The sequence below is a fragment of the Chelonia mydas genome, chromosome 5 (genome assembly GCF_015237465.2).
Source record: "Chelonia mydas isolate rCheMyd1 chromosome 5, rCheMyd1.pri.v2, whole genome shotgun sequence".
Classification (NCBI taxonomy): domain Eukaryota; kingdom Metazoa; phylum Chordata; order Testudines; family Cheloniidae; genus Chelonia; species Chelonia mydas.
In genome coordinates this window covers 106,894,412-106,921,203 of record NC_051245.2, presented here as the reverse complement: position 1 = coordinate 106,921,203, position 26,792 = coordinate 106,894,412, and the positions used below count along the sequence as shown (strand labels likewise).

The window sequence follows — 26,792 nt, the reverse complement described above, 5'->3', positions numbered from 1 at the left end:
TTTTTCCAGCATAGTTGTCTAAATAATTTGCTGTTTAAAACTAGTGAGGCTTGGTACCTTAATGCCATACTATTTATATTCTGAGACAAGAGAATATAATTTACCTTATTCCAAGGCAATTAAAATTTTACAGCTACAATTACTTATTTTCCCACAGGATTTTGGTAATCATCCTTCTCATATAATGGACTTAAGGCCCCAGCACACCCAACATGTCCTGCTTACTGCTAGATTCGTCAGGTCTGTAATTAATAATTGTGTTTAATGTTGATAAATAAAATTGTCAGTGCTCCTTCTACTAATTGGTATTCCAGATAACGGTTAATAGGTTTATTTATGCCTTAATAAAAGTCTTGTAATTTAGTTTTCCCTCTGCTAGGCAGGTCTTAATCTGTCATTACTTGTCTTATGATACTATCAGTGTAAGACGACAAGCATGCAGGAACTTATTTACATTCAGTAGTACACCAGATCTCCTGTTGCTGTAGCGAATTAAAATATTTTCTTTAAAGCGCAAACAGAAAAAACAAGACAGTTTCTTTAAAACAAAGAATTCTTCTTTACGCTATAAGGATAAAATCAAAAGGTTCAAACAAATGGAACATGAAGACTTATAGAGCATTCTTTACAATGGGTACCAGAGCATTATCGAAATTATACAGGTAGAATCAATCATAAGTGAACAAAGAGTATTATAGCACATGATCAAATCAAAATACTCTTTGCATGACAATGCATCTACATTGCACCATATTTTGTCACTTGTATTGTAGCAATTTGAAATGATGGTTTCACTAAAAAAAGAGAGAGATTTTGTATGCCATCAGACAGAATATGTAGACTTTTGATTTTGAAGATTAGCACAGAGATAAACTTTGATAGGTTGGGGAGCATAAAATCAAAGCATCACTGATGTGCTATTCCATATCCTTTATAAAAATATACTTATGATATGAATATGACATAACTGAAATATACTTTATGCAAGATGGCTCATGTGAGATATCATTGGAAAGGTTATGATTTACTGAATGTGATTATTCAATTTGTATGCCTGTAACATTTCTGTATCTGAAGTTAGCAATATTAACTACATATCTGTATTTCAACTATGCTACTTTGGACGACGCCCACTGCTAACACTACAGGTACAACAATGGAAAAGCCAGACAGGGCAGATGGCCCATCAGCGAGGACGATAGACTGTGAAAAGCTTGGCTTTCCTGTGGACGCTTCATACTGCCACTGACTCATGGACGCGGTGATCCTACAGAGTCAGGTGGTCTTGTCACCTGATACTAAAACATTACCTGGGACTTCTTGTAACTTTCCAATGTAAGGGAAGGGAGGTCAAGTTTGGGACACAAAGGATTCCTGCCTTATGTAAATCCTATTTAAGGGTGGGAAGGAAGGCTAACAGTACTTCTCCTCTCCGTGGCCTATCTGCCCAAGAAGAAAGACTGCAAAAGGGAAGGCAAGGGGGGAGTCCAGACTGAAACAGGGGTCTAGTCTGAAAAGGAATATAACTGGAACTCTAAACCACAGAAACTTTGCAAACTGCCTGCAACAATATCTAGGGTGAGAAATACTTAACCAATTTCTTTAGTGAAACTAGCTTAGTTTGCGTGTTTGATTTCATTTGCTTAGTAGTCTTCTTTGTTCTGTTTGTTACCCCTTTTACCACTTAAAATCTGCCTTTTATAGTTAAAAAAAATTGTTTTATTATTAAACCCAGTTTCTGTAATTATTAACGGGTGTGTGTGGGGGGAGGGGAGGTAAGAAGTGTGCACCTCTCTCCATATTGAGGGAAGGGGCAAATTTCATGATATATCTTTGGATCTGCACTCCAAGGGAGGTGGACATCTGAGTGCTGGAGCAAGTCCCTGAAGCCGAGTCCTCCCGGAGCTCATCTGCAGCTGGGAGTGGCCCTGCCTGTGTGTGTGTTAGAGGAGGTTTTAAGAGCCTGGCTCAGCAAGACAGGTTAAAGGGGGCCCATGTTAGCAGAACAGGTAGACTCAGTGGTACCTCAGCACATCAGGTGGCTTCCAAGGGGTCCAACCCATCACAATCACCTCTAGTTAATTTTTAATGAATAATGGTTTTGACTAAAACACAGAAATCTGTTGGTGTGATTTACTGACTGCTTTGCAAGGTGAAATGAGAATACAGTGTAATTCCATAAAGTACTATATCCTTCTATATCTATAACAAGTGGAAAAAGAACATATACACTTTAAGTACCTGGCCACAGACTATCAGGGAATTACAATAAAAGCAATAAATTATTTATATTATGATGAGCATGTAAGAAATGGCTTACACAAATAAAATTACAGTACAAAGAGCAATCAATTCTTTATTAAACAAATGAAGTAAAAGGCAATGAAAAGTGACAAACCTTCCTCTCGTGACAGGTGGAGGGAGAATTCTGTTTTGTTTTGAGTGAAACAGAATGAAGGGAAAGAATAAACTGATTAATACTATAGAGGAACTAAAATATTCGTACAAAGCTTCAGAAATTCAGTTTATGTTACAGCAGACAATATCTGTATTCATTGATTGGTTCCTCTGAGTGCTAATGAAGTACAATTTGTATTTAAAAAAAAAACAAAAGAAAAAATGCACGTTGAAGGTCTTTTAAAGTAAATCTAAAGATAAACCATTCCAACCCTATATAAAACTACATGACTTCCTGAGGCCTCTCATGCCTCTTTTATTCTGACCATGAATTCTACAGTCTCTTAAACAACAAGGATTTCATCTAAACAATGGCTAGCAGGACTCCTATATATTCTAGTATCAGCAAAAGAACTTGGGGATTTGAGTAGTATAAGAAAGTTAGTGATTTCAGCACCTCAATGCTGATATGACTTATCTTTGAAATCCTTTTTAAAGTGCTGTCATTGATCAGCCACTTGTCCAGATACAGGAATGCATGCACTCCTGTGTAACTGGCTCCTATGCATTTTGACATACAGTGCAAACATTGTTCCAAAAGGCTTGAATTGGCAGTGTTGGGATGTGAATTTGAGTTACTGGATATCAGGATGATCTGGTGGCCAGGGCATGGAAATGGAAGTGAGGAGACTTGGTTCTGTTCCTGGCTTTCTGGAGCCCATTTGCTGTTTGATCTTGGGTATATCACAGTGTCTCTACTCCTCAATTTTCCTTACTTTCTTGCAGACCTGCTTCCTCTCTTCTGATATATTTAATTTCTGTTAGAATATTTGTGGTTATAGGAGTACCAGGGAGCAAAGAGCAATGAAGGATCATAAGAACATTGCAAAGAGTCAAATGCTGCCTTGCATATACAAAACATAATTAATTTGTGTAACCCCATGCCAGAAAACAACATCAGTGAAGTCAAAAGTTCACAAGGATTAAAAAAAGATTAAACATTTATCTGATTAATGAGAACATACAGAGTACACTAAAAATGTTAAAATATAAGGGATACAGAAACCATCATGCTTTAGGTCATTAGCCAAATACTAACTTTCCAGAGTAAGTAAGAAACTTCCCTTGATGACAGGTTATTCCAAAATTGTTCATTACAGGGATTTCTGTACCTTCCTCCAGAAGCAACTGGTGCTGTCCACTGTCAAAGACATGACACTGGATTACACAGACCCCCTGGGCCAGACTTGCTATGGCAATTCCTACGTTCTCAGGCCAAACGCATCAAATACTAAAGCCACTGGTGATTAAGAACTTTCAGCTCATTGTTTGCAAAGCACAGCTGAGCACAGCGCCATGGGACCCAAGGTCCTTAGCTGTGGTTGGAAGGCATCGGGCACAACTTAGAAGTAGGAGTGGCCTTTGTCTTCCTCTAATCCCGGATGTGCTCTGCAGAAGCCCAGTGCCTGACACAAATCTGAAGCGGCCTTAAGGCTGCTATTATAACAGTCAGTTCTCTACAGGATGTACGGACACTCTGACCACGACCTCTTTTCTCTGATGGCAGGGAGGTAGGTAGGAGCCACCACGGTATCTACATTCTTCCTGAGATTCCACCATTCAAGAGACCCTCCAAGGCTGGATAGGATTGTTTTAGGACCACTTTGCACGGGTGGAACAGTGTAGTGGCCAGAGCATGGCTTAGAAGCATAGCTCGTTTGGAAATGTAGCCTTTCAATCAGCTTTGGTTAGAGCAGGGGTCGGCAACCTATGGCATGCGTGCCAAAGATGGCACGCCAGTCAATTTTTAATGGCACGCTGCTGCCTGCCGAGTCCCAGCCGCCGGCCCCACTCAGCACCCGCTGCCAAACCCAGGCCAGGACCCCGGCAGGCTGCAGCGTGCCATTAAAAATCCTGCCCGCCCTGGCCCGCCCTTCTCTGCCTCTCCACGTGGGGGCAGGGTGAAGAAGCTTGGTCCCGCTGCCGGTGGCGGCGGCGGCGGCTGCTGCTGCTGCAGGGCAGGCAAGCTCCCCCCTCCCCCCCCCGCTGCCGATCAGCTGATGGCCCTTGCGAGGGAGGGGGAGAAGTGGAGCCGCAGCGTGCTCACAGCTCCGGGGAGGAGGTGGGGATGGGGCCTTGGGGACAGGGTGTGGAATCAGGGCATATTCCCTCCAGTCCCCTGCCATGAGCCGCTCTGGGCAGGGGGCTGGGAGCACCCCCACGACCCCAGCCCACACCCCCAGCCCTCTGCCCTGACCCCTGCACCCCCCTCACACACACCCCAGCCCTCTGCCATGAACCTTGCACCCCCCTCACACACACTCAGCCCTCTGCCCTGATCTCTGCACCCCTCACACACCTCAGCCTCCTGCCCTGACCCCTGCACCCTCCACAACCGCAACCTTAACTCCAGCACCCCCACACATACCCAGCCCCCCACACTCCATGCCCTGACTCCTATACCCTCCTCACACACCCCCAGCCCCTATGCCCTGACTCTTGCACCCCCCACATTCCCATCCCCACAGTGAGCACCAAACGGGAGCTCCTGCACCCCCCTATTCCTACCTGCACCCCTCGCACCAAATGGGAGCTGCCCAGGTAAGCGCTCCACACCCAAACCTTCTACCCCAACCCTGAGCCCCCTCCCTCATTCTAGCTCCTGGCCAGATCCTGCACCCCAACCCCCAGCCTGCTCCTTCACCCCCAGCCCTGTGCTCAGTGCACTCCCACCCTCAGCTCAGTGCAGAGAGAGAGGAAGAGAATGGGCTAGAACCAGGGAGAAAGTAGGTACCCACTCTATGTGGGCAGGGCCGGGATCCCAGACCGGCAGCAGGCTGAGCGGGGCCGGCAGCCGGGATCCTGGCTGGCAGGAGCCGGCAGACGGAACCCCAGACTGGCAGCGGGCTAAGCAGGTCAGCGGCATAAGATCAGCATTTTAATTTAATTTTAAATTATGCTTCTTAAACATTTTGAAAACCTTGTTTACTTTACATACGATAATAGTTTAGTTATAGAATATATAGACTTATAGAGAGAGACCTTCTGAAAAACGTTAAAATGTATTATTGGCACGCGAAACCTTAAATTAAAGTGAATAAATGAAGACTCGGCACACCACTTCTGAACGGTTGCCGACCCCGGGTTAGAGCATTCAGGAAGAATTAGGTGTTCATTCAGGGTGTGCTCTGAACATTTCAGACATAAGAGCAGTTAAAGAGTTTTCAGTATGTTGAGAATAATCAGGTTTTCCACTAGAGGGGAAACGGATAATGAAACAAAAGATTTCCCATGTTCATTAAGGAACAACTACCTGAAGCCTTGAAATGTTGACTGGATACCTTATTTGATGTTTTTGACCAACATATGAGTACACAAACTGGCACTCTGCATCTGGATGTTTTGGATATTCCAAACTCGCAAGTAAAAGCTTTTACTGTCTTTCTGGCTAGCAATGAATCAAATCATAATCTGGACTATGTGTAATTCCATGGGCAAGTTAATGATAGTAGGGGAAGGGAGGTGTTACTTGATTTGTAAAACTCTACAGAATTGTAATTTCAATGGTATCACCCTGCTGTGGCACGGCAGGGGGGACTTGCTGCTGTCCCGGCTCCAAATCTTGCAGCTGGTGGAAATTTTGATAACAAAATGTCAGTAGGTGTCATTCGAAAGCCCTTTCTCCCACAAACACAATGGTATCAAACATGACAAACCTAGAACAATTATGTAGATATATATTCAAGAAAATGCTTAAAAACATAATTTTTATATTATACTTTAACACAGACAGGTCTAACACCAAGCCCTCACAAAGTTAAATTGTGATAGTACTGTGTTACCAGTTAATAGTAGATAATACCCGATTTTTTAATGTTACAGAATACTAGAGAAAGAAAACAAGGAGTCCTTATGGCACCTTAGAGACTAACAAATTTATTTGGGCATAAGTTTTCGTGGGCTAGAACCCACTTCATCAGATGTATGAAGTAAAAGATACAGGAGCAGGTATAAAGACATGAAAGGATGTGGGTTGCTTTACCAAGTGTTAGGTCAGTCTAACGAGATAAATCAATTAACAGCAGGATAACAAGGGAGGAGAAATAGCTTTTGAAGTGGTAAGAGAGTGGCCCATTACAGTTGACAAGAAGGTGTGAGTAACAGTAGGGAGAAATTAGTATTGGGGAAATTAAGTTTAGGTTTTGTAATTACCCAACCAGTCTTTATTCAGGCCTAATCTGATGGTATCTATAGAAAGAGTGCTTCAAGTTGATTTTGCCATCATTAGTAAAACATAAGCGGTTCAGTGGTATTGATTATCGGCTTTATTATGCCAAAAGAGTTGCAATGAGGCACCGGTTAAGATGTCAGCATCCAGCCAGAAATTAATGGACTCCATCTGCAAACAGTATGCACATAGTTACACAACATGCATTACATAACGTAATTATACGTAATCAAAAGTAATTTATTTTAAAAAAATCTTTGTTTTTACTTTAGTCTTGATAATGTTGAGGCAAAAATTGCTAGATGAAAAGTACCAACTAGTAGCTGAATCTTTTGAGAATACCACCACAAAGGACTTGGTTAAAAAGAATGTTTTTACATGTTACATGCTAGCATAATAATGGCCATACTGGGTCAGACCAATGACCACCTAGCCCAGTATCTTGTCTTCTGACAGTGGCCAGTGCCAAATGCTTCAGAGGGAATGAACAGAACAGGGCAACTATCCAATGATCCATCCTGTTATCAAGTCCCAGCTTCTGGCAGTCAGAGTTTAGGGACACCCAGAGAATGGGGTTGCATCTCTGACTAGTTGGCTAACAGCCATTGATGGACCTATCTCCATGAATTTACCTAATTCCCTTTTGAACCCAGTTATATTTTTGGTCTTCACAACATCCCCTTGCAATGCAAAAGTACTTTCTTACGTTAGTTTTAAACCTGCTGCCTATTAATTTCATTGAGTGATCTCTAGTTTTTGTGTTATGAGAGGCATAAATTCCTTCCTTATTCACTTTCTCCACACCATTCAAGATTTTATTGTACTCTATCATATTTCTCATTAGTTGTCTTCTTTCTAAAGTGAACAGTCCCAGTTTTTTTAATCTCTCCTCAAATGGAAGCTGTTCCAAACCCCAAATCATTTATGCTGCTCTTCTCTGTACTTTTTCCAATTCTAATGTATCTTTTTTTTTCTTTTTTTGAGATGAGGTGACACAAACTGCATGCAGTATTCAAGGTATAGGCTACCCATGGATTTATAAAGTAGCATTATGATATTTTCTGTCTTTTTATCCCTTTCCTAGTGGTTCCTAACATTCTGTTAGCTTTTTTGACTGCCGCTGCACATTGAGTAGATGCTTTCAGAGAACTATCCACAATGACTCCAAGATCTCTTTCGTAAGTTGCAACAGCTAATTTAGACCCAATCATTTTGTATGTATAGTTGGGATTATGTTTTCCAAAGTGCATTACTTTGCATTTATCAACATTGAATTTCATTTGCCATTTTGTTGTCCAGTCACCCAGTTTTGTGAGATCGCTTTGCAGTCAGCTTTGACTTAACTATCTTGAATAATTTTGTGTCATCTGCAAACTTTGCCATCTCACCGTTTACCCCTTTTCCAGATCATTTATGAATAGTGGAACAGCACTGGTCCCAGTACAGATCCTTGCAGGACACCATTTACCACTTTCCATTGTGAAAATGGACCAGTTTTTCCTATTTGTTTCCTGTCTTAACCAGTTACTGATCCATGAGACCACCTTCCCTCTTACCCCAGGACTGGGATACTTACTTTCTTTAAGAGCCTTTGGTATAAGACCTAGTCAAATGCTTTCTGAAAGTCCATGTACACTATATCATCTGGATCACTCTTGTTCACATGCTTGTTGACACCATCAAAGACTTCTAATAGATTGGGGAGGCACGATTTCCTTTACAAAAGCTGTGTTGAAACTTCCCCAACATATCGTGTTCCTTTATGTGTCTGATAATTCTTACATACGAACATACAAATGGCCATACTGGGTCAGACCAAAGGTCCATCCAACCCAGTATCCTGTCTGCTGACAGTAGCCAATGCCAGGTGCCCCAGAGGGAGTGAACCTAACAGGTAATGATCTAGTGATCTCTCTCCTGCCATCCATCTCCACCCTCTGACAAACAGAGGCTAGGGACATCATTCCTTACCCATCCTGGCTAATAGCCATTAATGGACTTAACCTCCATGAATTTATCTATTTCTCTTTTAAACCCTGTTATAGTCCTAGCCTTTACAACCTCCTCAGGCAAGGAGTTCCACAGGTTGACTGTGCGCTGTGTGAAGAACTTCCTTTTCTTTGTTTTAAACCTGCTACCCATTCATTTCATTTGGTGGCCCCTAGTTCTTATATTATGGGAACAAATAAATAACTTTTCCTTATTCACTTTCTCCACACCACTCATGATTTTATATAACTCTATATCATATCTATATCATATCCCCCCCTAGTCTTCTCTTTTCCAAGCTGAAAAGTCCTAGCCTCTTTCATCTCTCCTCATATGGGACCCGTTCCAAACCCCTAATCATTTTAGTTGCCCTTTTCTGAACCTTTTCTAATGCCAATATATCTTTTTTTAGATGAGGAGACCACATCTGTACGCAGTATTCAAGATGTGGGCGTGCCATGGATTTATATAAGGGCAATAAGATATTCTCCGTTTTATTCTCTATCCCTTTTTTAATGATCCCTCACATCCTGTTTGCTTTTTTCACTGTCACTGCACACTGCGTGGACGTCTTCAGAGAACTATCCACGATGACTCCAAGATCTTTCTCCTGATTAGTTGTAGCTAAATTAGCCCCCATCATATTGTATATATAGTTGGGGTTATTTTTTCCAATGTGCATTACTTTACATTTATGCACATTAAATTTCATTTGCCATTTTGTTGCCCAATCACTTAGTTTTGTGAGATCTTTTTGAAGTTCTTCACAGTCTGCTTTGGTCTTAACTATCTTGAGCAGTTTCGTATCATCTGCAAACTTTACCACCTCACTGTTTACCCCTTTCTCCAGATCATTTATGAATAAATTGAATAGGACTGGTCCTAGGACTGACCCTTGGGGAACACCACTAGTTACCCCTCTCCATTCTGAAAATTTACCATTTATTCCTAAGCTTTGTTCCCTGTCTTCTAACTAGTTCTCAGTCCATGAAAGGATCTTCCCTCTTATCCCATGACAACCTAATTTACGTAAGAGCCTTTGGTGAGAGACCTTGCCAAAGGCTTTCTGGAAATCTAAGTACACTATGTCCACTGGATCCCCCTTGTCCACAAGTTTGTTGACCCCTTCAAAGAACTCTAATAGATTAGTAAAACATGATTTCCCTTTACAGAAGCTATGTTGACTTTTGCCCAACAATTTATGTTCTTCTGTGAGTCTGACAATTTTATTCTTAATCTTGTTTCAACTAATTTGCCCGGTACTGACGTTAGACTTACCGGTCTGTAATTGCTGGGATCACCTCTAGAGCTCTTCTTAAATATTGGCGCTACATTAGCTATCTTCCAGTCATTGGGTACAGAAGCTGATTTAAAGGACAGGTTATAAACCATAATTAATAGTTCTGCAATTTCACATTTGAGTTCTTTCAGAATTCTTGGGCGAATGCCATCTGGTCCCGGTGACTCGTTACTGTTAAGTTTCTCAATTAATTCCAAAACCTCCTCTAATGACACTTCAATCTGTGACAATTCCTCAGATTTGTCACCTACAAAGGATGGCTCAAGTTTGGGAATCTCCCTAACAACCTCAGCCATGAAGACTGAAGCAAAGAATTCATTTAGTTTCTCTGCAAAGACTTTATCGTCTTTAAGTGCTCCTTTTGTATCTCGATCGTCCAGGGGCCTATAACTGCTATAAGCAGTGCACCTTTAAGCTGAATTTGGCAAGGTTGGAAAAGAAGTACATCGGGCACCAGGAAAAAGTTAAAAATGCCAGGGCAAGTGCTAGCTCTGTGGAAAAGTCTTTGCTGCACTTTATTCAATCTGCCAGGACGGACTGCTAACTGGAATTTGCAGCTTGCAGCACTTTTGCTTTCGATTTAACCAGCTATTCTGCAATGATTGCCTAGTACCTCGCTGAAATAGGAGGTGTAGAAAAGTCTGACTTTGACACATGGGAGGAATTTTGAAATGGAAATTCTGTGCACTTGGTTGAGATAGAGCCATTGAAGACAAAAACAGAGCAATGAAATTCATTGGGGTGTTTGGTGGGCATAATATAGCATCCAAATGCTCTTAGTTTTCCTGACAAATTCAGAACTCCATCGAATTTCAAAACAAAACATTAAGCAGTGCTAGGATGATTTCCCAAGAAGTAACATCTGTAACCCCAGTAACCCCATCTGCAGAGTAAGCTTACTTGCACTGGTAACCAATGTGCACATAACAAACTGGAGCTCATTAATATCATGATGAAAGCAGTCTTCAGTGACGAGATAGCTAAAGATGTCAGTTGAATGGATACTTTGGGTCATGACCTGTATGAAGCCTTCAGAACCCAAAGAATTTTCCAAGGCTCCATCAATCTATGGGCTTCAATCAAGAAAAAACAGACTAAAGCTATGCTTGAATGTAAAGAAGAAAGTCAGAGAAAAGGTGGCAGGGTATATTACAGAGGTAAGCAGAGACAGGTCATTGTTTGCTTGTCTCTTAGTCGTGTCCAGCTCTCAGTGTGATGTTAATCTAAGTGAGACTTTGAATAAGCACGCCTTCTCCGTAGTACCATGATTGATGTTCGAATGCGACGGAACAATTATGTGCCAGGCGAAAAGCTAACTTATGCACATCTTGCGTGGTCTTCTAAGCCAGCGCCACTGACAACGTGACTGGTACTTATGCCAGCAGAGGCCTTTCAATGTAGCAATCACAGATTGTATGGCTGAGGTACAAGCTCTCAACAAACCAAAAACTATTAACACCTGCAGAGACTTGCCTGAATGCTTCATTATGAGGCTACAGAGAAAATAAATACTGGACCTATATAAAGTCCACCTTGTGTTTGACACGTATGCACAGAAATCAATTAAAATATTACTAGAAGAAGAGACTCCACGGTATTGCACCTGTCCAATACAAAAATCACTGATTCCACAAACATCTCCAACGTCACAATGTCTCATACTCACACGAAGGATGAGTTAACCACATACCTTGCAGGAAAAATGCTCCAGCATATGAACTCAAAAGAATTTCGTTGTCGCATGGCTTCATAGAGCTGCTGCCTCTCACTGTTCAGTGGAGTTTCTTAGTAGTTTTCATGAGAAGACTGACACTAAAATTATTTTGCATGCCATCAATGCTACAGAGAGAGGGTCTATTAAACTCCAGATTTTTGCACAAAACACAGAGGTTCTAGTGTTCTCTGTGTGGTGCGATCCAAGACTTCTGCAAGATTCTGGTTTTGTGCCTGCTGCTGGGGAACAGAATCACTTGTATATCCCTCAGAGACGTATTCCTATCACTCGGACCATTAAAATCTATTAGGAATCCATGTCCTTTCAGGATCATAGATGCTGGAACTAGAGATGTTGGGGGTGCAGCAGCACCCCCTGGCTTGGAGTACTTTCCATTATACACAGGGTTTACAGTTTGGTTCAGTGGCTCTCAGCACTCCCACTATACAAACTGTTCCAGCACCTCTGTTCAGAATGTGACACTGCTGGAATGTTGGCTGAAAAGGCCAAATTATCTTACTGGAAGGCATTTGATTCAGCCTTTAAAGACTATTTCCTCACTCTGAAGGTGCTTGGAATGGCTGAGATAGTCACTGATGAGGGTACAAATGCACTGGAGATGTTCGTATGGAGAGTCCATCATTAGAAGACAACATTAAGAAACTTGCAGAGCTATGTTGGTGGATATTTTCCAAGAAGCAGACAGAAAACTTACCACTGACAAGGGGGGCATTTATACCTGCTCTCAAGAGAGAAAACTGTCAAGTAATGGAATGGCTCAGGGTGATTGAGCACATCCAAACCTACCTTCCCCTGTTGAGCATGGATGGGTCTTGGAGGATGGACCAATTGCACCAGTTATGTGTAAAATACATGAGCTCCCAAATCAATCCTTTAGCCAATCAAATGTTTCTGTGCAAAGACCAGATGCTCATCACCCTGAAAATATTTGGCCAGCAACCTGCCTTGTATGAAGATGTGCTACTGGGGCACAGATGAGGATCAGTGTGACAATATGTCTAGCAGTGGTTTCTGTTTTCAGTCCTATATGTCAACGGTAACTTACCTAGGATTACCAAAGATCAATGTCTTTTTTTTTATGTAACAATGCATCTGTGTTCAAGTATGATTAAACAAATAACCTGATTTTTAAACATGCTCTCAAACATATATCTTCATAATTGTTTCAGGTTTGTCATGTTTGGTACCATTGTGGCCATGGGAGACCAGGCTTTTGGATAATACCTAACCTGACCCATTTCCAATGATGTATCATCAAAATGTCCACCAATCAGAAGACCCGGGGCTGGGGTGACAGCAAGTCCCCTCTTGCCATGCCACAGAGGGTGAACACCATTGAAATGATGATTCTGTAGATTTTTACAAATCAAATGACCTTTCTATAACTAGCTGTCCACGGAATGAGATTTGCTCCCAGACTATCAGGCTAGATCTACAACTTCTTAAAAGGTTTCAGAGTAGCAGCCATGTTAGTCTGTATTCGCAAAAAGAAAAGGAGTACTTGTGGCATCTTAGAGACTAACCAATTTATTTGAGCATAAGCTACAGCTCACTTCATCGGATGCATAAAGCTGTAGCTCACGAAAGCTTATGCTCAAATAAATTGGTTAGTCTCTAAGGTGCCACAAGTACTCTTTTTCTTTTTGCGAACTTCTTAAAAGTAGTTTACATACAATCAAATTAATTTTCAGAACCCTCTTATGAGACTGTGAAACGTTGTTATTTTCATGTACACAGATAGATGAGGCACAGGAAGGAAGGTGAAGTAACTTGCCCAAAGCCACACTCTGAGTAAGTGGAAGAAGTGGGATTGAACTCACGAATTACTGGCTTTCAATACACAAGATTAGTTTCTCTGAATCGGCCAGCAGTAAACTTTGGCTGCTTTTGGCCATTCTACAGTTAATGAGATTTAAGGAGTTGTCTTACAATAATTTTTAATTAACAAATGTTTAGTGCAGTTGAGAGCATCTACCAAAGCAGCAAGCTACTGCTTGTGAGTCTCATGCACTGGTACCTCACGAATATTAGGGAAAGTGGTCACTTCATCTCTTTAATTTTACAGAAAGAATTTCAAAACTACTAGATATCCCTAATCTGAATAGGGCTGACCACGCTGGGCTAGATTTACAGAGAAGTTAAAAGAAAGTTTTATGAATCTTGAACTGGAAGATGGAGGCAATCACTATCCAGATATGGTTCATTAAAATGGCTAAGCTTTAATTTCCCTTTATGGTCAGATGTATTGGGATTTAGGGAATCAAATATTTGTTTACCACTCTCTAGAAATCAATGCAATCTGCCATGCAGGTAGTTACAGATGCTGTTTATACAGCATAATGGGGCCCTAATCCTGATTGGGACCTTAGGAGAGTTACAAGAAACAACAATAAAGATGACGATCTATACATCACTAAATAAGAAAACCACTAAATAGAGAGAGATGTGGGAAAATTGTAAGAGCATGGAGGGAAAGAATAAAAGGGTATATTTTGCAACCCATGTTGGAAATCAGGTAAGTAAGTGATTACTGAATTGTTAGGCTAACAAACAAAAAATACAGAAGCCAGATATAAACTAATGCTAAAATGACAGTAAACATTAAACATGCATTATATGTTAAAGTTAACCCTGTCATATTCACCACTTCATTTTGTGATACAATCTTAAGTAACTACTGCTTTTGCCATTAAATATTCAGAAGTACTGACCACATGTGGCATAGGGTTATTATTTACATACTACCACATGTGAGCGTGTGTGTGATGTGGTTATATATATGCAAAAGCATCCAAAAGGAAAAAAACAAGTACAACTACCAATAAAGATTAATAAAAATTAGACTCCCCAAACAACTTTCCACCTCCAGAAATTTGAGCTAGAAGAAAAGACATTTGAAGATACAAAATCCAGAAACAGGAAATCACATAACATACCATTTTTTATATTCTCTACTACAACAATATATTTAAAAATTACCTGTTTTGCTAACAACTTCCTGTAATTCAGCCACCGAACTGATTATTGCAGCAAGAAGGTCAGAACTAGTAAACCAGCTAAGTGCTTGAAGACAATGGATTTGTTCCTTTTGGTGTTCTGTGAAACAAAATGTAATAAAAAGTAACATTGGATGAGATATATGGTACACTATAATCTTTAGTTTAAGAAATTGATCAAAATAAAGTTTACACAAAATTCATGCCAGGATTCTACTTTTCTTTCAAGAAATTTTAGATGGTGTTGACATGCACTATGCCACCTTCAGCTGTTAAAGGGGAAAATAATTACTTGTTCTTTTATCACTTCCTCTTACTTGGAGAAATCATAAAATGAGTAAATGTGTTTTTGTTTACTTTCATACTTCAATAAATGTACAATGTCTTTACAGTTACTGTACTCTGCAAACGAAGGTTTAATAATCCCATACGAATAGTATTTTATTTTTAGCATGAAATACATATAACATAGATTAGCACTTTGGCTTTTTAATTAGGACCTTTTCTCTGGATCTCCATTTGTTTGGAGACTTCATAGGGCAGTGAACCAGGTAGCACAATACTGAAATGTTTGAAACCTCTTGTTCTGGAAAGGTAATAAAAATCTATCACAGATATCTGATGATATTATATACACACACACAGCACCACCTTCTTTTTCAGCTATTCAATAAACAGATAGAAAATATTTGTATTTGGGGGAGCCTCAGATCCAATATGTGCATACAAATATCTTCTCAAGTCAAGTCACCATTATATTTGTCTTTACACATTATTAATAAATAAACAAACAAACAAACCAACAGTATAATCTGATATAACATTATAAAAGAACATATCAATTATCTTACTTGATAGATTATGTTTCCCCTTGGCCTCTCCTATGCAAACTAGGATTCCTATGCCTTCTTTGAAACCATCTACCCAGGAGAAAAGAGAGCTACTTGACCGTCCCAAAATTTGAAGTCTGTGAGCTGCCAGAACTGCAATAACACCTTTCCGGAACACATGTATCATGCCTTTGAAATGCTTTTTCTTTATCTTCACTTCATCTTGCCTCTTTCCCTCTACATCAGACAAAGCATTGACCAGAGTCCTAATTTCCTGTTTGAGTACTTCATAGGTGTGGACCTGATCCTGGAGAAAGTCTCTTTGTGTAGACAAGGCACATAACCGGCTGTATAGAGGATATAAGGCACCACCCATTAGTGCACAGGCTGCCAGCAGAGATGCATGTTCCTTTTGTGTCTGTATTAATATACTTTTCAATTGTGAATTTTCATGGACCAACTGCTCTCGTGCTTTTTCAATGACAGAACATCTTTCCTTGGCTTTTTCTGCAATTTCTTGATATTTCTGTAAAGACAAACGTGGATTTAAACTAGAGCATAATTTTCAAAATAAAGAAATATCTACTGAACTCTTCACTAACTAAAGCTAAAAGGCTTATTTATTCCATTTTTTTCCTCTTCTGGTCAGATCAAATATGGCAGTGATTTAAATAAAAGAATCACAATAGAAATCATCATATTCAGGTATGTCAACAGAATTAGTTTAACTTTTTTTTTAATCTTTGGAGGACAATCATTCCGAAACTATGGAAGCACAACAGTGTTATAGCAATGACTTACCATGCTACTCCAACAAGAATATGGACTCCAATTTTTAATTCTTATTATTGTGATAGAAGATAGCATAGTATCCTCAATCAGCTTATCTGCAAGCAACACCAGGTACAATTTTTAGAAAGAACAACTATCTTGCTCTTCAAAGTAGAAGACAAGTTAAATTTGAAGAAACACTTCTATTTTAGTATTTCTACTATGTAGAAATGCATTAAGTGGATTAATTTCATAATTTAATTTACAGGATTTATTGCATCAGTATTCTACTTTAAAAGGAAATTTGTTCATCTACAAAGTCTTTTGGGACTACTGCATTATTTACAGGCCTTACTCTGCAAGAACCAAATACTATCTGATAGTGTGTCGGGAAGGCACTAAAAAGGTCATTTGGATTTGGAAACCAATTTATGGTTCCTAACCCTCAGAGCTGACAGGCCAGCATTTAAGTAAGCACATTTAAAGTGCAATCCCTATAGGTCTATGAAATACCAGCACTGGCATCCTGTACTCTGTTTAATGCTTATTTTTAAAAATTTGCAAGATGAGAAAATGAACAAAACCTAAAATCTTTCAAATATATTGTAGAGGTATATAAATTATTATTTAACCATAAACACAGGTTTAAAAAAAATGAAGCTGCATCTGTTTTCACTTTTACAATAATTTTTAATTGTTTGTATCTTACTCTGCATTGTTTCTAATATCTTCTTAGAAACTTAAAAGTATATTTTTTTGAAAGAGATAGCAGGGTTAGCTCCTTTAAGAGAGGCGGGCTGACTTCCTGGAACATATGAGCTTTGAGGGATGCCCTACTGTGTTAAAGAACTCTGTGAACTTCAAGTTCATTAACAAAAATTAGATACTCCCCCGGAGAGTAGAACTCTATTTTATCCTATTTCTTGCTGGGTCCTTATCCTTTATGTTGGCAAGAAGACAGATTGCAAACTAGAGACTTAATGACACTTGGACTTCAAAAGGTTTCACTGTATTTCCACTATTTTATTTTTATATCTTACATAAGTGACTTTTGATACAATTGCAACATACCAAAGTCATCAGCTGGTTCACCTGCTTCTTCTGTAAAAAGCACTGCTTCTTAATAAATGCCAAATCAACAAGGAAATATTTTCTCTCCCTAGAGGATTTTTTTCCTTTCCTATTTTGCAAACCTTGTTATATTTCTAATAGAGCTGAAACTAACATCCCTCTTTTTGTTAATAGCTTTAGGTTTTTGTTTCTATCCCAGTATCTTCGCAGATATCAATGCAGCTAAAGCCATAACATATATTAGTTTTAATGTAGCCCACTAAAATGGTGAAAACTGTTTTTGCTTTTGTTTTTTTTTAATTACTCACAGTAATGGATATTTGGAAATCACAGGATATTTCCTACAAGTCTGCACACAGTCTGAAGAAATGACATGTCTGAGACAAGGGAGTACGTTCCATATATTCGTTAGGTTTCTCAAAACAGACATTTCCAAATGTATATTTTTATTTCAGATTAAAGGAATTTATTGGCAGACCCTGCTCAAGGTCAGAGGTGACTCTATGAACATCAAAATGGAGGATGTTACTCTTCCCACAAAAGCACTGGAAGTTACATTCATTTTAAGCCCAGCTGCCAATGAGGATCCCCAGTCATCCTCTAACACATCTATAGCCATCCCTGTTTGCTAGTAATCTGTGACAAGGCCACTTTGAGAGGTTCTGCACCACAGAAGAACACTGACACTTCTTTAGGGTTGCCAGGCATCCGGTTTTTGATTGAAACACCTGGTCAAAAAGGGACCCTGGTGGCTCGGGTCAGAACCGCTCACCAGGCCATTAAAAGTCCAGTCCATGGCGCAGCGGGGCTAAGGCAGACTCCCTGCCTGTTGTGGCTCTGCGCAGCTCCCGGAAGCAGTGGCATGTCCCTGCTCCAGCTCCTATGCCTAGGGGCAGCCAGGAGGCTCTGCGCGCTGACTCGTCCACAGGTGCCGCCCCTGCAGCTCCCATTGGCTGGGAATGGCAGCCAATCGGAGCCGCGGGAGTGGTGCCTGCAATGGGGCAGCACATAGAGCCGCCTGTCTGTGCCTCTGCATAGGAGCCAGACAGGGGACATGCTGCTGCTTCTGGGAGCTGCTTGAGGTAAGCGCCACCCGGCGCCTACACCCCTGACTCCCTCCAGCGCCCCAACCCCCTGATCCCCCTCCAGCCCTCCAAACCCCTCGATCCCAGCCCAGAGCACCCTGCTACACCCCAAGCCCCTCATCCCTGGCCCTGCATCAGAGCCCACACCCCGAGCTGGAGCCCTCGCCCCCTCCTGCACCCCGGCCCCCTTCCCCAGCCTGAACTCCTCATTTCTGGCCCCACCCCGGAACCCGCACCCCCAGCCCAGACCCCAGACCCCTCCCACACCCCAACCTTCTGCCTCAACCCAGAGCCTCCTCCCATGCTCTGAACCCCTTGGTTCCACCCCCCCAGCCCAGAGCACCCTCCTGCACCCCAAACCCCTCATCCCTGGCCCCACCCCAGAGCCTGCACCGCCAGCCAGAGCCCTCACTCCCTCCTGCACCCCAACCCCCTTCCCCAGTCCGGTGAAAATGAGCAAGTGAGGGTGGAGAGAGCAAGCGACAGAGGGAGGGGGGATGGAGTGAGCAGGGGGTGGGGCCTCAGAGCAGGGGTGGGGCAGGGGTGTTCGGTTTTGTGTGAGTAGAAAGTTGGCAATCCTAACCTGCTTTCTAATTAGGTCATCTAATTAACTGAAAGCAACAGTTGTAGACGAGTAGTTCTCAAACTTTTTTACTGGTGACCCCTTTCACATAGCAGGCCTCTGACTGTGACCCTCCTTATACATTAAAAATACTTTTTTATATATTTAACACCATTATAAATGCTGGATGCAAAGCGTGGTTTGGGGTGGAGGCTGACAGCTCGCGACCCCCCATGTAATAACCTCGTGACCCCCTGAGGGGTCCCAACCCCCAGTTTGAGAACCCCTGTTGTAGAGTATTATCTAGCAGCACCCAAAGACCCTATTTGTGATCAGGGGCCCTGAATGCTACAGGCTGAAGACAGCAGCACTGCCAGGTGTCTTACAATACTGGCACAAAGCTTCCAAATTGAACTGTTATATTTTAATAGGAAAAAGCCAGGTATTGAAATCTTACATTGCACTTTGGAAGGCTTACTGCACCAATGCAATACTAACCACCCAAAAGCCTCAAAGTAGCATTATTCATGTTGCTATACAGCCACAGCTGTCAACTAATCTGATGACCTCATCAAAAGATTTCCAAGGTGTACCTCTGTGCAGAGACAGTTCTCAATGTTCTATACTAATACTGACGACTGCCTGCAAAATTAAACACAGCTCGTAAGTCCCTTATTTAAACTTTTAAACAATCTTCAGCAGTGAATGTCTGGAAGGAAGCAGGGTGAATATCAAATGAGCTTAATAATAATTTTGTATCTCAAAGTGGTCTTGCAAGGCTTAATTCATTAATTTTTGTAATACACTTTGAGATCCTGGGGTGGAAGACACTATACAAGTGCAAAATATTATTATATTCTTCTGCTGGTGTCAGCAGTATTCTCATTTTGTGCCATTACTACTTAACAGTGTTTATTTCTTTACTTGAAAAAATAAATCAAAACAGTCATCTTTCTCCATGCAAAAGAAAATGTTAAGTGTCTAGCATTCATCACTGAGATACACAGTAGAATATATATCAGATCATATTTTAAAAGGCCTGATTCCCAAACATGTTGAGTCAAATTCAGGTCCAGCACCAACTTCCTTAAAAATGACAGCAAAAGCAATGGTGCAAAAACAGGGCTAAGAGCAACCCCCCATCGTCAATGTCCAAGGATACAGTCATGGAGAACCCTGAGGAGTGTAGAACATGGCCTGATTCTCTACTGCCTTGCAGCTTGTAGTCATTTATATCTGTGCAAAGTGTGTGTAAAATAAGCAACCCTACTGCCATGACAGAGATTTAAACCCAGTCCAGATAGGTGTGACTACACAGGATGGAGTAGAAGGAAATACAGGCGCCTTGGGCTCAGGAACAAGAATTCACACCCTGCATTTACCTCTTGTCCTGCTCATTCATAGATAGAGCCCTATCAAATTCACAATCCATTTTGGTCAATTTCATGGTAATAGGATTTTAAAATAGTAAATTTCATTATTGCAGCTATTTAAATCTGAAATTTCATGGTGTTGTAGTTGTAGGGGTCCTGACCCAAAAAGGAGTGCTAGGGGAGGGGGTGCATCAAGGTTATTGTAGAGGGGGCAGCTGGAGAGTGGTGGCTGCTGGCCAGGAGACCAGCTCTGAAGGCAGGGCCACCTCCAGCAGAAGCGCAGAAGTAAGGATAGCACGGTATGGTATTGTCATCCTTACTTCTGCGCTGCTGCCTGCAGAGATGAGCCCTCAGTCAGCAGCTGCCACTCTCCGGCCACCCAGCTCCGAAGGCAGCAGTGTAGAAGTAAGGGCGACGTGGTATGGTATTGCCACCCTTACTTCTGTGCTGCTGCTGGTGAGGCGCTGCCGTCAGAGCTGAGCACCGGCCAACAGCTGCTGCTCTCCAGCCACCCAGCCCTGCAGGCAGCATAGAAGTCAGGGTGGCAATACCGCAACCCCACTAAAATAACCTTGCGACCCTCCTGCAACTCCCTTTGGGTTAGGACCCCCAATTTGAGAAACGCTGGTCTCCCCTGTGAAATCTGTATAGTGCAGGGTAAAAGCACACAAAAGACCAGATTTCACAGTCCGTGAAGCGTTTTTCATTGCTGTGAATTTGGTAGGGTCCTATTCATAAACAGGAAGAGGCCATCCTGAATTTGGCATAACACAGCATTTCCCAAACTTTTAAAAGCTGAACTCCCTCTCAGGAAAGTTTCAGTCATACCACATCAGCAGGACAGTTGAGAGGAAGGAGACGGACTGCATTGGCACTGAGATATTGGGACCTCTACCTTCAAGTAATTGACCTGAGTCCCATCCAAATTGGTAAAGAAAGAGGAGAAAAAACCTAACATTTCAGTCTCAGTAGAGAAGTAAAAAGCTAAAAGAGCAAAGAACCATCTTCTCAACATGAAGTGGACCATTCTGGTAACGGTTGAGGCACACTGGCATGTCAGTGTGTGTAGCTTTTATCTGCCCAGAGAGAACTTCAGTTTCCAGAGCTGACAGTCTTCAACCTTTCATAAAAACATTAAACTTCAAGCTCAGTGCACATAACTCAAGTCGCAGTTATTTGTTTCACTGTAGTGCCTGAAACAAAAGGGACTATTACACTATTTAACATTGTTACCGCAACTACTAATTTGCTCCTGGGTTCAGAATTTATATACCTAATTCCATTCCACAGTGAATTCAAATCACTTTTATTCTACAAACTCTCAGAAGGGGGGGGGTCCATATTGGAAAAAGCAACTGGGGCTGTATGTAATTCTACAAAGAAATATATCTTTTCACTGTATAGCTTTAACCTCTTCAAAAAAAGGGGAGGGGGCGGGGGAAGGGGATGGGGGGAATCCAACTGCAGGATCTAATTAAGCAATGCATTTCAGGAATGTTTTAACAGAAAGTAATTCATTTCCTAAAGTAAGTAAAAGTTGTTAATAAAAAAATACTTAAAATAAAAAAATATATACTCAAATTCCTAAGCAACTTTAAACTGGTTTGAAACTCAAAATACTGAAATAATATACTAAATATTTAAAGAAAAAATTAGACATTTAGAGCTTTCTGGAACAAGTACAGTACCTGTGCCCTTGCATGAACTTCCCCAAGGAGTCCAGAGTACTGCTGCTCCAACCCCTTTTTCTGTTTCTGCCAACAGCTTTCCTGTGCTTTCATCTGCTCAGCCACTTTGTTAAAAGTGTCTTCCTGGGTCTGTTGAAGTTCCCTCATGGTATCAGACTTGTTCTTGCAAATATATTCTAGATGAGATATCTGCATCAAAGATATTTTAAAAAAGATTAATTAAACAAAAATGCACCTTTGCGTTTGTTTTAAATCCTACTTTAAAGAGAGATTCTTTTGGTAGAAGACATTGATTGCATTTTCTTCAGACAGCGCAGAATTAAAAAGATAAGCATGTCACAGATCTCCTGCTTCAAATCTGTCTTTAAAACCCACTTCTTCCAAAAAATCCAACCTATGCTGATCTCATCAATGTTGTCATCTCTATACACTCCTGTAGCTGAACAGATGCCCAGGTTTCATGTGGGTCTATGTCAGAATTCTTCTAGACAGGAACCTTATCTTATTTGTTTTGAAATGTGCAAAGAACAATTATGGTGCTATATAATTAATAATCCTAGCACAATAATCATACAGCAAGTTAAGTGATAATGAAAATCAGAGGTTGCATTTTTATGTAATGTTTTATTTGAAAACCAAAGCATTACTTGTATTTTCTGAGCATTAAAACAATTTAAGAGAGCTTTACAGTACACATGATGCCTCTTTTCACAGGCAAGCTTGTTAATTTTATGATGCATTTCAATGAGCAGATTAAGGGGTATAATTTAGCGATCAAGGCTTTAGCCGTGCAACTTCTATTAAAGCTAAATGGAACTGTGTTTTCATTTAAGAATGTATCTCAAATAGGCATGCCTGCATTTTTCAATACTAAATCTAAACATATGGTCAATATTCTTTTCTATACATTTTACAGAATTGCAGGTGAAAAATCTCTGTTAAGAGATGAGCAGTTCTAATGCAGCAGACAACACTGCCTGTTAAATTCTAAGAAACTGATGTCCCTGAAATATCACTGAAAACACTTGCTGGCCCATCTCAACTACTGTACTTAAAAACTACCAGTAATTTTGTTGTTTTTCTCTTTCCTCTGAAAGGAGAAGGGAGGTGTTTCCTCCATGTCTAATCTGCATGATCCACATCATTGTCTAACCAAACCCTGTTAATGTTTTCCATTGACTGCTGGGATATTTACTAATAGAGGCAGAGTCAAAATGATTAACTGTAAGCAACCCTGTTCTTGAATTTGAGCCAAGAGAGTGTTCATAACTCCAACAGATGAGAAACTCATGAAAGTTTTCCCCTTCTTGTCCCTCAAGAGCAAATGTCAGCATAGCCAAGATCTGGAATCTTTCTTCTAGACCACAGAAACATAGTGCTGACCCGATCAATGGAACCAGAACATGAATGGAAATCCTTAGGAGCAGCATATGTTAGTCTGCTGAGCCAGTTTAATTTATTGTAACAAAACAGATTTCTGAAAAATATGTTTCTTTTGAACAGACTTAGCCTTATGAAATCACCCATAAAAGTATCCTGTGTCCCCCAAAACAAATATTTATAGTTTTTAAATTCATAATGGTGGTTCTAAAATAATTATATTTCAGACTATAAATGCCATAACCAAATAATTACATTTTTCTAAAAACAGGATTTTGATTCACAAGCAAATGGTTTTAAGATGATGCCCCTGTATTTTGTTTCTCTTTTATGCTAAGATAAAGTGTTGGTTTATTAGTATAAATGACTAAGTTCTTTGAATTGCTTCATCAGTAAGATTAATTTATTTTCTTTTAATTAGGTCCCTGTGGTTAATACTGGCTAGTAGTATTAGCATGTCCTGCACAGAAAGTGGAGCTTAGAGACTTCAGTCACATTTACATGCCCACAGCAATGGCATCAAACTGAGTTGTAGACAAGCCATAATTAATGGTATTGAATTATTAAAGTCCAAATTCTTTTTGAAATAAGATGAATGTCAGTCCCTTTTAATGATACTGTGATGTGGACAAATGTCACTGAATTTAATAGAGGTATCTGGCGCCTAAGGACAGTTACCTTCTCATTAGCCCTGCTGAGGTCTAAGATCAGGGCATCAACATTCTCCTGCAAGATTGCACAAAGCTCAGGCCAGGAGAATTTATCCAGGATGCCTTCTGGTTGTTTTATAAGCACACAGCCTGCTACCAAATGCTGATATAAAGTATGGAGGAAGGTTAGCTTCTCCTATGAGACAAAAAAAGAAAAAATCACTGTTGTATATAAATATTCGACTAGCTCTAGACTCTAATATTAGACTCTATAGAGATACATCATGCACACAAATCCTGTGTGTTCTGTACAGATCTGAAAAGACATAATTACTCATATTCTGAAATTCTATTTCAATTTAAATAGAACTATTCTTAATATGTGCCCAAATGCACTTACAAAAATCAGAAGAGAAAAAGAAGATTTCGTAAACTGAGTTTAACCAGATATAATGTATAAATACATATTGCCCTACAATCCTCATAATAGTAAATACCATGACCTATAATAAATATTTGCAGAATTGATTCCTTCATTTCTTTAACTAAGTATATGAAATTACTGGTCATTTTACTAATGTTTAAAATCTCTCCCCACCACCACACACACTTATTCCACTGGACTGAAGTTCCGTACAGATTATACCTGCTTCCAGTATATAGCATAACATAACATGTACAGTATATACTCTAACAAAAATTTAATTAGTATGGCAGCACAAAATTTGATTATACAAACACCAAATTAGGTTATTTTAAAAATGTGCTTCTGTTTTAGAAATAATTTGATTTGATGTTTGTTCTATACATGGATTATATGTGAACACATAACTGTACAAAACAGGTTTCTATGAGCAGCAGTTAAACTCTACAAGCCTGATCCTGATTTCATTTACATTGGATTTTACACTATAGCATACTGAATTGACTCCAGTAGCGTTAGTACTTATTCACACCAGGGTGCGATCAGAATCTGTTTGTGCATCTATTTAGTCCATCTATGAAGTCTAGCATCTTAAAATTAAGACAAATCAAAGATGGTTCCAAAACCACAACTAGGGCTCTGATCCAAAGCCCATTTAGCCAATGGAACGATGTGCACTGAAAGCAATGGGTATTGGATCAGGTACTAAGTCAAGAAATCATGAGACTTCATAAAGGTATTCAGGACTCTCCGCATCTTCCCCTAACCCCACCCCCAGAGCAACAGCAATTATTACTGTGTCTTCTCCAACTACATTTGGGTATATTTTGTTGTTTATTTGTAAGATTTTTAAGCAACAAAACATTTTATAAAATGTTACAACCTAATCTTCTACTTCCCTGGGAATAGTTTAACCATGTCACCATTGTTTCCTTTTTGTTTGGGCTGTGATAAACCAAGCATGATAATCATCCCTTTGGTGAGAAAAAGAAATCCCAAGACTCAGAATCAACTCTCACATCTTGATCTCAACCACAAGTAGACATGCTGACTTTACAATACAGGCAGGCTTCTAGTTTCCTTTCCTTTAATCACTGTCTGATGTGTAGAACAGTTCCAACTGCTTCATGTGGACGCAATTTAAATCCCAGACTGTAAGAAGGGTGGAAAGAATGTTTCCTTTTTACTCAGTTTGGCAATTGTGACCATATTTGCTGGATTAATGAGCTCAATATGCAGAACAATTGAGATAAAGAATATGATTGATACAGCTAATGCAGAACTATTTTATGTGGAGAAAATTAAAAGGAAGCACTTATTAAGATCAGTAAACAACCATATGAGGAAATCTAGTTTTGAAGTAAAGCTTCATGAAGCAATTACCATATATAGCATATCACAATCAGCTAATACACAAAGAAAAAACAGTTACTAATCTGTTCTGTAACTGTTGTTCTTCAAGATACGTTGCACATGTCCATTCCACTTCAGATGTGTGCGTGCCCAGTGAACCAGAATCAGAGATTTTTTCCTTAGTGATACCTATTGGGGCAGCACATGAGCCCAAAGGACTTTCACACTGCTGCATGATGGTAAAAAAGAGGTGAGGCCTCCCTCAACCCTCCTCAATTCCATCTGACTGCATAGAAACTCCAATATCAGGGCCAGCTCCAGGCACCAGCGTTCCAAGCAGGTGCTTGGGTGGCAATCTGCAAGGGGCAGCAGTTCGTGTGCCGTTAGGGCGTTTCCGTGGCAGCGGCAATTCTGCGGCAGCCTCTATCTTCAGCTGCCCGCGGCGGCAATTCAGCGCGCTGCTTCAGGCAGCAAAAACAGTAGAGCTGGCCCTGTCCAATATAGAGGGAAAGGAGGGTGGGTCACAGAATGGATGCGTGCAACACATCTCGAACAACAACAGTTACAGAAGAGATTAATAACCATTTTTCTTCAACTGATTGCACATGTCCATTCCATGCCATGTGACTCACAAGCAGTTCAAATTGGAGGTGAGTTTCAGAACAAGGATTGAAGAACTACTATTCCAGTGCGATAAGGTGCTGGGCAAAGGCTTGCTGAGTCAGCCCTCTGTCACTCCAGCTCCCATTTAGGGCAATAAATTAGAGCAGGATAGAGGTAACCTGGCCCTAATTGGGGAAGCAGAGACAGCTGCTGCCTGATTAGCCTGGGGCTGTATAAATGCTTCAGAGGAAAGACGCCGGGGAGAGGGGAGAGCAGAAAGAAAGTGAAAAGGTAGGGAGTGGAAGCAGGGAGGTAGTGCTTTCCTCCCTCCCTCCCTCCCTCCCTCCTGCCTGCAGA

General features: G+C 40.6%; 1 protein-coding gene across 33 annotated transcripts in view; it reads right to left on the bottom strand.

Annotated features, from left to right (window-relative positions):
* The window catches only part of CCDC171 (coiled-coil domain containing 171), a 258,335-nt gene that overhangs the window by 142,000 nt on the left and 89,543 nt on the right, over positions 1-26,792 (bottom strand). For 17 of the 33 annotated variants that reach the window (XR_006290939.1, XM_043546855.1, XM_043546854.1 and 14 more), the window contains 4 exons: positions 24,084-24,251; positions 22,026-22,214; positions 15,497-16,001; positions 14,629-14,745 (listed from right to left, as the gene is read on the bottom strand). Coding sequence is in view for 31 of the 33 variants with exons in the window: in XM_043546855.1 (XP_043402790.1) it covers positions 14,629-14,745; positions 15,497-16,001; positions 22,026-22,214; positions 24,084-24,251 (979 nt within the window). In the remaining 2 variants the exon portion in view is untranslated. Of the gene's footprint in view, positions 1-2,398; positions 2,429-14,628; positions 14,746-15,496; positions 16,002-22,025; positions 22,215-24,083; positions 24,252-26,792 lie in introns of all 33 variants that reach the window. The other 16 variants (XR_006290938.1, XM_043546861.1, XM_043546859.1 and 13 more) reach the window with 1 other exon arrangement.